Source organism: Lonchura striata, chromosome 5 (assembly GCF_050655825.1).
Source record: "Lonchura striata isolate lonStrDom1 chromosome 5, ASM5065582v1, whole genome shotgun sequence".
NCBI classification, from domain to species: Eukaryota; Metazoa; Chordata; class Aves; order Passeriformes; family Estrildidae; genus Lonchura; species Lonchura striata.
Genome location: NC_140707.1, coordinates 26129978 through 26141701, shown reverse-complemented (window position 1 = coordinate 26141701; position 11724 = coordinate 26129978). Strand labels below are relative to the sequence as shown.

Sequence of the window (11724 nt, the reverse complement as noted above, 5' to 3'; positions counted from 1 at the left end):
AGGCCATTATCAAAAATCCTGTTTTCCTTCTGATAGCATATTCCCAACTCTGGAAGCACCACATCAAAAATCTGCTAGACAAAAAAATAAAACAAGTCTAGAAATCCCTTAGAGAGGATCCTTGATTTCCTGTCCATCCTGCCCTGCAGTGAAACAAGGGCAAGAGCCTGGCATTGTGTGTGAAGAGTGCTCTGTCCCTCACACACTGAGCACACAGCTCTTGTGTGTCCCTAGAAATCATGTCAGCATTATGAATATACCAGGAATGTCCAGGAGACATCAGCACTACACTTGGAACATTGCTCCAAACAATCTGGCTTTTCTCTGATTACTTGGAAAGTTGGAGATAAAATGTGAATTCACGTAACACTTGGGATCAAACTAGACACTTTTCTCAGTGAAAGAAGATAATTTGCTAGCTTTGCTTCTGGCTGTCAGAAAATTAGTATATTAATTTAAAATGTAATAAAACCAGGGAAAGCAACTTGAATGGGGTTCTGCTAATAGGGACTAAGAAGTCCCTGTTAATAATAATGAAGTCCCTGGATTCCTAATCTTCTTCAGATCTAAGAAACAGCTTGAAAAGGGCTCCCAGCTTCTCCCCCACATGAGATGTACTAACAGCTCCTTCCCTGCAGCCAACACTGGCAAGAAGCAGCTCCTCCTGGTGCTTCCAGTTCAGGTTTTCTGCTTCATTTGCCTCTTCCTCCCTCACAGGCAGGAGGCTGGCACAGGCAAGGCGTTTGCCAAGTCCAAGGGTAACAAACCTGAAATGAAACACAAAATTGGAGAGAGGCACTGTTTGGTATCAACATCAAAAACACTTCTGCAAATTGCTGAAAATGGAACAGTTTGCAGGCAGAGGTTTTTCAGCACCATGAGGTCTTACATGAGGAGCTGAAAGGGACTCCCTGAAGCAGTGCCACAGCAAAATAAGAAAGGAAGTACAGAAACTTCTCTTGTGATACAGGAAATAGAGAACACTGTACCTGCCCGCCTCAGAAGCAAGTAAACTGTGAATCTTTGCTTGCCCCTCATTCCAGCCCTTGACTATAGTGATTGCATCTGCATTTTTAAATTAGTTTTTACCCAGAAGACCCAAGAGTTGTTAAGATCTTGGCTTTTTCTTTTTGCTTCAGAATAGCACACTGTGGAAAGATTTCTGGTGGTTTTCCCTTCCAAGCCCCCATTTCTGACCCTCTTCCACAAAAACACATGTTCAGCTCCAAACTCTATTTGCCTGATAACACCCAGCCAGGAAGGACATGCACAGGCAGCATCAATACATCCCATTTATCAAGCCAAGACCAGGACAGAAATATTACATCCTGTCCTCTCTGACCTCCATCTCTTCTGTCTCCAAGGCAGTAAATTAATATGTGCCAAGACCATGTACAAAATGTGATTTCCAGATATTCAGGTTCAGCTCTAGCCACGGGACCAGACTAAGGCTCCAGATGGCAGCCAGAACAGCTGGCTTTCCTGAAGTTCTCATAGCACAAGGTAAGACCAGGGCCATGTGGCTGGCACATGATCCAACTAAACAATGACAAGACAATCACACTTGGCTCTTCCCATCTCACCATGCAGTTGTGTCAGAAAACAAAGTAGTTGCCACAGAGGATCACAGAATTTTAGTTTAGTGTAAGCACCCTGTGAGGAACTGGAGAGCTGCTGAGTGCCAGTATCACCCTCCAGGTATGTGATCCTCTCGGGAGTGATTCAAATGGCAGCCAGGAATGGCAACTAAGAATTCTGGCAGAAAGGCACTTAACTGAGATAACTTTCTATGCATCTACAGACAGGTGATCTGTAATCCAGCAGCCAGCTATAGCATCACAAAGCTATTTCTACATCCCCTTCTGTCACCACCTCCAGACACTGCAATATCTTGAACAGATTAAATAGTCCTCACTCTTGTTTCTCTGGAAGCAATCAAGTCTTAGAAACACTGGTCCCCCCCCAAGGCCACTTTAGTGAATGAAAATCTTTGATGGACATTGGATGATGGTCCTGTTTCCTTACCTGGTATCAAGCCCTTCCTTTAGAGAAGCTACCAACTGCCAGGACACATTACCATCAGACCCAGGGCCTTCCAGGGAAGTCTGAATGACAGATTAACACCGTTCCAGGGAGCTTCAGTGACTGCAGTACAAAACTGACTCAAGTGCCACCTCAGAGGATGGGAGCCCACTTTTCATTTATAAAGCTCTTCTAAAATCAAATGGGTATTTTAGCAGTTAATTTGATTCAAAACAAAATCCCAACAAAGGAAAAATAAGACCAAAAGTGCTCTAGGATGATGCTTTTTAATTGTTATTTTTATATTTTTAAGAACAAATCAAACCATTAAAAATATTACAGACATGTACTGAAATTTCCTGTACAACAAATATGAAAACAATAAAATTTGTACATCATTTCAAGATACTCAACAGTCACTTATTTGAAACACATCAACTTTTCCCTTCTTAAGCAGGCCCCAGATAGGAAGAAAGAGTTAAACAGAAATGCAAGAGATGCAATTGTCACAGAGTGGAGCTTTCAGTGGACACGTGTAAATAAGCAACAGTGAGAGAAAACACTGACCAAAGAGACAGATCTCAGCAGTTATAACACAGAGAACATCAGAGGGTAGGGAGAAAACATTTGCAGGAATTCAAGTCATCTTGACCAAGACAGATCCACATGGTACTGGAGCATTACCTGCAGTCCTTTTCCTGCAGGGGCATCCTATAAGGAATGTCCTACTTATTCACACTGACATTACACCCAACTTTATGTTTGCAACAGCTTAAGCCTTACCAACTTTTTCCCCATACACAGAATCAAGAGGTCATTTGCTTCAACCTTCTGTCTCTTCTCACAATGCATCAGTTTTGGAAAAACACCTGCATACAGTTTTTAAAAATGGATACTCATTAGATGATGGCACACATGAGAAATTGATGCCTGCTTCCAACACCAAAATAATGGGACAGATCCATTAGTTTTCTGTAAGAGGATCTGGGCAGTGGTTAGGCAGAAACATCTACTGTCCTAGCTCATTTTCTGATGTTCTGCTGCAACAGAGTAGAAACAACACGGTCTAGCATGGAAGACTCATCTCCCTCTCCTCTATGCTACACAAAACAAGGGCCTCCTGAAGTGAAAGAGCACTTGCCACTAAGGCAGCAAGTTCTTGTGAGACCTGGAATGACAAATACTGGCTCTGTGCTCTGCACAGATGTGCAGTAATTAAAAGAATAAGAGAGTTAAAGAAAATAACATGACTGCAAAGGACAGACTTTCCTCCTTCCCAGTTCTTTTGGAATGGTTCTGTTTGGTGCAAGTGGTTTATCTTTGTCATCTGACAGCAGCTTAGGAAGAACGCAAATGAGACATCCACTTTGTGGGCTGCCAGTTTGGATGGAGCTGGGCAGGATCAAGAACCTCAAGATGAGGCTTTTTTAAAGTATTTCCAGAGGAAGAGAAACAAAATTATATTCAAGAACCCACAAGTGGCTGCTACAAAAAAAAAAAAAAAACCAAAAAAAAAAACAACAACCCCAAACAAAAACCCAATACAAACAAACAAACAAAATCAAACCCCAAAACCTAACAACCAAAAGTGCACTGTGGTGTGTCCTCCAGTTTTGCTCACACAGCACACCACAGCTTCACACCAGGTTGTAAAAAGTTCCTCAGGATATTTGTAAAGTTACAGTTGTGCACCAGGAATTCCTATGTTCTCCTTCAGCTGACATTAAATCCTGTGAGATTGCCAGCTTCCACTGTAAAGCCACATATACTCCTAGCATCTGTAGCTTTTTTTGACAACTCTACTAAAACAAAGAAAAACCCCCAAAACAACGACAACAAAAAAGCAGCAGAATTCCAGGGACTCTGGTTATTAAACCTTCATAAGATTTTTTCCCTGCTTTATAGCTATTCTATAGCATTATTCATAAACTTCATATTCATCTACAATGCAACCAGTGCAACGATCCAAAGACCAAAAAACACACTTCTCCCCACCCCACACTACCTAAGTCCTTCATTGGTAATGCCTTCCTAAGTCTAACAATTATGTACCAGCAAAATAAATCCAATCTGATCCTTAACTTGTGAAATCAGCAAACGGGGGATTTCTGCTTGTTCCTTCAGCTTCCAAAAGGACCAGTCAAACCAAAAGCAGCAGTATATTGCAAATAATTACAAAACAATTACACTGGATCAGTGAGATGCAGACAGGTAAGATGTGTCTCAGTTTTGAATGGCTAAAACAACCCAGAAATTTGTCTTTACAGCAGATTTTTGTGCAATGTCTTTTGGTAGACACAGTAAAGCCAGTCGATCTGTTTGGGAGTGCTTGAACACTTGGAACCTTAGTTTCAGCATTTTCACAGATTTATATATTTGAGGAAAAACAACAACAATGATAAAAAGACACCAACCTGAGAAAAACTCATTAGAGTGAGCATTATTCAGTAAATCATATATTGCACCTTTAAATAAATCATTATAAATTGTATAAAAACAGGAATATCAGGCAGAAACAGGGAGGAGCTATTCTGTCCTTCATCCACACGCCCACACACCCCCCCCGCACACACATTCACAGATTCACTTGCTCTGTTTTTAACTACAGTTAAAGCTCGGAGTGACAGACCACACTCCTTTTCCTCTGGCAGAGGCACCAAAACATTAAGGCAGGGGATATTTGTGGTGAAATGCAAAAACAAAGCTCACCTCCAAACTTCTGGAGAGTCCTGCCAACAGTGCAACTACAGTTAAGTTTGACATAAGCCTTATTTAAAAATCTGTGTTCTCATTAAGAGTTTCAGTACAAAAATAGAATCTCTGCTGTTTTTTTTCTAGAGTAGCAACTAGAAAAGGCACAATTTCCAAGTATGAATGTCCATTTGAAGGAGCCATTTGTACTCCTTTTTTAAATAAAAAGGAACACAGAAAAAAAATAGATCACAGAGGCACATACCTATTAACTAAGTAACCAGATACAGTAGATAAAATATGTTCCTGAAACTTATAATTAAATATATTAAAACAACCCACCAGCCTGGTGTCTGTAAATGAAATCATATAAAATTGTAATAAAAAGCTTGTGTTATTATTTTAATATTTAAACTCTAGTTCACTGTTCATACTGCAAATGCTATTTCACCTATCAGTACTGTTAAATTCCCAAGAAAAAAAACAAGATTCCTCTGTTAACTTCAAAAAGTTTTGCTTGGGTTTTGTTGTTTGGGTTTTTTAACATCAGTCTGCAGCTCCTGCCAGTGTTGTGTTTTTCCTCCTGCAGATCACACCTTTGAATGCAGACAGAACTGGAGAAGCCAGACATGCGACACTGCACACAATCCCAGAAAACACGAGTCGGACACCTCTCTCTGCGGGCAGGTAACACCTCCTGGATAGGGGCACTGGGTTCCTTCTGGACTATGCATGGTAGCCATTGGCCTTCCCAAAGGCTGGCCCAGGTGTGAAGTTTTCATAGATTGCCATTGCTGTCACATTTTGGTAGATAAGGTCCGTTTTCCTCTCTCTCTGGGATTTAATGATATCCATGACACACTGGTTTAGGAAGACGTACTGGTCCTGATGGGAGAAAGAGAGACAGAAATACATTTCTAAAAAATACTTAATTTTGGAAGTAATTCTGCTTTTGAATATAGGTTTGGGCACTGCACTGAATGTTATCACAGTGCTTGTTTTAGAACATATATATAGGTACACATTTGTGGTAATTGGAAGTGGGGCTGCAGCAGAACCTCATCCCCAGTGGGCACAGCTGTGAGCAGCACTGACAGCAATGAGCCATGGAGTGCCCAGGTGCACTGACCAACCACCAAAGGGAACAGAGGGCACACAGGTGCAATGCATGAACATGAGGGGTATAAAAGGTTGGGCTGAAGAACAAGAAGGGCAGATGCTTGCTGGATCATAGTAATTTCCATAGGAATACTTGTATTCCTGCAGAGCACAAAAGAAAAGATGCACACTGAGACCACTTTACTCCAGATAATTCTGGCTCACAACTAAACTATAAAATCCACATAGGTAAAACTAGTCTGCAAAAAAGTCGGATTCAGGATTTGATTTCTTCCAGCTGCAAATGCCAGTCCTACAAAGCACTCTGTAAAGACATTGCTTGGATGTACTATGCTCCCTGGCTGCAACTACTTTTGTGGAGAAAAGATGAGGCAGGAAGGAGGGAAGTTAAATGAAGAGCAATTTTAACTCCTTAGTATCTCACTGTCCTGAAATTCAGAGCTACATCTGGCTGATTATGCACATCTGAGAAAGGTGCTGCTGGATGGGAGAGAGCCTCACCTCAGTCTGCACCATGAGGGGTCGGTGCATGCGGAGGTCGTACACCACTCCATACACATCCACGGTGTTCTCCATCTCCATCTGCTGGATCAGGCGGTCAATGGCGATGAATGTCCCCGTCCTCCCGACACCAGCGCTGCAAACAACACGGACAGGCTGTTTGTGCTTCCTCCCAGCCACCTGCTCGCTGCTGGCCTGATAAAAAGCCAGGCAAGCCAGGATGATGCCTCCTACTATTTCAGCGGCATGGGTAATAAAATTCTTGGCAGCACAGAGAGGTGGCTCTTACCACCACCAAGAGGGGCTTCTCAGCCTTCCATGTGCACAGGATTATACAAGCTCTTGAAAGGACATCTTTTCCAACTCAGTTTTCCAGGCTAGGAAAGATGCTCTGTTCTTATGATATTTGGTACAATTTCCTTTGCTACCTACACAGCATTGCTACTTACTGAAGCAACAGGCAGAGGTTTTAGTTTGGCAAGGTAAATAGCCCACATCCTTAGACAGAGAGGCTTACTTTGGTTTTAATCCCACTGAAATGGAATTGACTGAAAAAAAACCCCTTTTTTTTTGTTTTTTTAGACAAAAGTGTGTCTAACAGAAACAGCTTCTTCCTACCTGCAGTGCACCAGAGTAGGTGAGTCCACTGGATTCTGGCTGTTGTACTCATGGACAAGGTGCCTGAAGTTGATGAGAAGGTCTGTTGTCTCTGGCACACCGTGATCCGGCCAGGAGGTGAAATGGAACTGGCGCACTGTGTGGCTCTCGGGGGTGTTGGACTGCAGGAAGAGTAGACATTAAAAAAACTAAAAAAAAAAGACAGTGAAAACTGGCTTCAGAGGAGTAACAGCCGGGCTTCCTGACACGTGTATGGGGCCAAGCTCAGCTTAATCAAAGATGCCTGTTACAACTGTGCAGTGATTTGACCAATGATATTCCAGTTTCCCTCTTCCTTCTACTGTGGTCGAGAATACTTTGAAAAATTTCCTTGTACTTTTACTTTACTCCAAGTTCATATCTACTGCACTGTATTTACTGATGGGGCTAATTTTTTGGTCCAGAAGATATTACAGGTATCTGGATAAGCACAAAATTATTTACACACTAACAGCCAACAATCAAGGTAGTCCTCACCTTTTCTACAGTGAAATCCCTTATTGTCCATTCTGGAAGGACAACTTCTGAGACCATTGTCACAATAATGTCACCATAGCTCTTGGGCTGTTTGTCTGGCCAGTACTGCTCACATTTTGTCTAAGAAGAGAGTTACAAAGTTAGATACATCACACACAGCAATGAAACAACTCACTTTTAAATAACACACCACCTGAAGCAGGGATAGAAAGTACATCACCCTTCTCAAGGCTATTCCAGGACAAAAGAAGATCTATCAAAATCATTCTTTAAAAAAGAAGACCCCACCCTTAACAACAGTGATCCACAACCCTCCTGAGACAATCTATTCCGGTAGTCAGCAGATAGAAAAATAGGAAAAAGCTAAAAAAACCCCAAAGCAAAATAATTAGCATTTTTTTAAATTAGAAAACAATCTTCCAGCAAGAGGATTGTTGTTAAAAGACAGTGGCCAGTCTCCAAACCACTAAGGTAACAACAAAACTAGAAGAGGTGCAGCTGCCTTCAAGAGACAATTCAGTATTGATTGCAACATACCCGGGCTTGTTCCACACATTTTGTCAACATAACAATAGAGTAGATACTCTTTTCCCAAACCATTTGCCAGAAGTCTTCTATAGTATTGGGTAATGGACCTTGTGCAGCAATAAATGCCTTCTTTGAGTTATAGCCCTAATAAGAAAACACAAAATAAATATGTATATATATATATATATATATATATATATATATATATATATATGCATACACATATATATACACAACATCAGTGAGAAATAAAAGCTGATTTTAAACATCATTATGAGCCCATATGCCTACATCAGAAAAATACACATTATATTCCATTTCAGCTAATGAAGCAACTTACAGGCATATAGTTTGCATTAATATAATCACCAGTTCCAGAGGTTTGATTTGAAAGTTTAACACGAGAAATATCATCTGCAGAAAGAAAAAAGGAAAAGACAACTATGAATTTTCAAACTGGAACCTTGAATAAGAACAATATTGTTTATCTAATGCATGGTTTCTAAATAAAAAGCATTCAATGGGCATTTTAAGAATAAGACTATAACCTTAGGAATCAAAAATAGCAGTAGGCTTCAGAAAAAGGAGTGGCCATGATAATCAAGAAACGCAGATTATTTTTGCTTTAAACATGTTTTTTTTTTAAACATGGTATTGCCAATTTATATATTTTTAATCCAACACAAGATTTATTAGTTTTAATTACTGGATAAAAAGAAGTGCTTTGTCTCCTGCTGCCATGGTAGCTGATGTTTTTCCTGCAAAGCATCCTTAAGTACCTGTCATTGTTCACTTTTCAATTGCTTCTGACTCTGCTACATTGGGATGCCCACAGGCAGCTTGACAGGGCTTAAACTCTTACTTCATCTGCAAAACTGGCCTGCAGGGTCTTAATATTTCTCATAGCTTGCAAATTTATTTGTCTGTGGTCAACTGTTATCCTCTTGTGTTTTCAACCTGGATTGTACATTTCTCACAAATGGAAAATTAAAGTTATTTTGTTAAGGGAAAGTTCTTTAAAGAAACTTTCTGAAGAAATATCCTTGAGGAAAGGCTTTTTCAGGTGTGTTTTTACAGTGACTTTGGGAAAGTAGCAGCCCAAAATCATTCATTTAGGAAATTATATTTGAAACCTCTGAGGACTATTAAAGCCAGGTTTGCCAAACCCAGTGGTTTTCATTTAAAAACTCAACCAGGAGAAGATGCCAACCCAAAGAGAATAACTCACATGGCAAGACATTGTTGTATCTATTTTTCCCCCTGTTCTCAGGAAGTTCAGCAGCAAATTTGGGCTGATGAACACCAGCAGCCTTGAGTTCCTACAATAAAAGGAGGATTTATGAGCATCTGGTCCTGGTTTAGCAATCATACAAAAACAAAAAAGTAGTCCAAACACTTGTGTCCTGTGCTGTAAATGTAGGCATGTTAAACTGGGATAAATGTCAATAAAAATCATCTTGTTACAGAGTGGGAGTGTGACAGTGGCAAATCTTTTAGAGAAGAGATTAATACAGAAAATAGGAATAGCAGCATGTTTAAAACCCACAGATGGACTTTAAAAGCCTGGGAACAGTTTTGTGGAAACAGACACTGATATCAATGGCAGCTCCTTCTGTCCCCAAGGCAGGGAACTACTGCATAAACTCTGCAGGCATTACAGGGAGAAAGGAGCAAACACATCATGAACCAACTGAAGGAAGCAAAATCTGAGAGGAAGGCAAGGTGAAGCACCAGCCTGTGAAGTACAAAGAGACAGAATTTGAAGAACAAAGTCAATTAATAGCTTTGAGGAGATGAGAAACAGAATGAGATTCTTTAACAGCAGACATGACAACACAGAAGCTTCCCTGACACCTCCTTCCTGTCCTTTGTCCTTACAACAGCTGAGCTTTAGCACATTTCATAGAAAAACTCTTGTGGTCAGTAAGCAAATCATAATTGCTGTTTCCCTTACTGAGCTATTAACAGGTGTAGTTTGCAAATCACACCCACACACTGAAAAAGCCAGTGAGATTAGCAACAGACCTGTCTTGGTATGTATAAAAAACCTCAAACCAACCCAAGATGAGAAAACTGAAGAGCAGAGAAATTCTACAGTGTCCCCTAGGTTAAGTCCGTGTATGACTAGGGCAAAGATTTCTCTGGTGAGAGCTTTGACAAGCAGGCCAGGCTAAAGTCAGAGATAATAATTCAGGGCAGGAAGTATTTATCATGCACTTCAACTAAATTTGAAACTGTATAAGGGAAGGGATGGCAAGGCTATACATACAGCTTAATCATCTCTATAAAAAGGGACCCTTCTTTTCTCCTTCGATAAGACTTGTGCATGCTCCATAGGAAAGATGATTTGCCTTCCCAAAAATATTTGTCATGAATCTCTCTCTCCACTGAGGGCACATACCTCATACTCTTCAGCAAAACCACAGTTGGAGTCAGCTTGCTGCTTCTTAAAGTATGACTCAAAGTTCTCCACTTTAATCATTTTTGATCTAAAATGAGAAAAGCCATGTGTCAGCAACTGATGCTGTGTAAATAAGCCATGAATTAATTCAGTTAATGTGTTAGAAAGTATGCTTTACTTACTTCTTTATTCTTCAGCAGAGGGTGAGGGGAAGAAAAAAAGGCTGATTAGACACATGCAGTTGTATTTTTCATTATGTGACTGTAAGGCTGAAAGCGTTAGTTGCAGACACAAAACAGTGCATTTACAGGGGACAGGGTATCAAGCATAGCATTTAACTGCTCTGTTAAATCAAGGAGAGAACAGTGCATCCTTCAGGAGAGGAACATCACACAAGGTGTAAGCCAGCTGCTTACTCCCATTGGATTGACCCCATTCCCTGATGTATTTTATGCCAACCATCAAGTCTATAGTGGTGGAATTCCATGGGATGTTCTGGCCATGGCTTTCCACCAGCAAAAAAATTGCCAGAACCAATAACATGATTCAGTTGCAGTGCCTGTGACTTCCAATATATTGTGGTTACTCCCTCCATAGCCAGCTTTTACAATCACATTATCTGGATGAATGGCTCAGCACAAAGTAGTCATTAAAAAAAAAGAAAAATTCAGATCACAGAACATATTTTGCCTTTTTGCATTTTATCAACAATTCTGATTGTTCCCTCAATGCACACCAAGTCTGTGTTTAATTCAAACCCTGTTTTTCAAAACCATGTGGAGTATTTGTGTGTCTAATAGTGATTCATGAAGTGAACACTCAAATCCCTGTGGTGGCTCTAGAAGTCTCAATTAACACGATTATTTTTAGTCTGCATGCTGGCATCTTTAAGTTCCACAAGGAATTAATACTTCAAAATTATCTATAAAACTGCACAGAAAACAATTATCTGAGTTCTGAGTAATTTTTGCAAATATCATTTGAGCTCAGAAAATACCATGAGAAAAGATACGGACTTACTTAATTGGAGAAAAAGACACTTCAGTATTTCTTTTATCTTTCCTATAAGGTGAAAGAAAACAACATAGATTTACAGTAGAATTCAGTGGAATATAAAAGAGATTTCTTATCTGTTTCCTTGTGCCTGTTGAGAACAATTTCTTTTAAAGCATCTTATTCTGTGAAAAAAAAAAACCCCAAACTCCTGAGGCAAACTTTTATACCTGGAATTAGGAAAAAAATCAAAAACAACAAAAGCCCAAAAAAAATTCACCCTTCTTTTGGTGATGCTATGCAATGGGACTGCTTTTTTCTGTTGAACCCAGAGT

General features: G+C 40.1%; 1 protein-coding gene across 4 annotated transcripts in view; it reads right to left on the bottom strand.

Annotated features, from left to right (window-relative positions):
• Positions 1-2290: 2290 nt before the first annotated feature.
• PTPRJ (protein tyrosine phosphatase receptor type J) overlaps positions 2291-11724 on the bottom strand; it is a 73801-nt gene continuing 64367 nt past the window's right edge. For all 4 annotated transcript variants that reach the window (XM_085581488.1, XM_077784259.2, XM_085581487.1 and 1 more), the window contains 9 exons: positions 11417-11458; positions 10397-10484; positions 9224-9314; positions 8336-8409; positions 8005-8139; positions 7468-7587; positions 6952-7112; positions 6334-6469; positions 2291-5598 (listed from right to left, as the gene is read on the bottom strand). In XM_085581488.1, coding sequence (XP_085437614.1) covers positions 5440-5598; positions 6334-6469; positions 6952-7112; positions 7468-7587; positions 8005-8139; positions 8336-8409; positions 9224-9314; positions 10397-10484; positions 11417-11458 — 1006 coding nt within the window. In that variant the 3' untranslated portion in view covers positions 2291-5439. The remainder of the gene's footprint in view (positions 5599-6333; positions 6470-6951; positions 7113-7467; positions 7588-8004; positions 8140-8335; positions 8410-9223; positions 9315-10396; positions 10485-11416; positions 11459-11724) is intronic.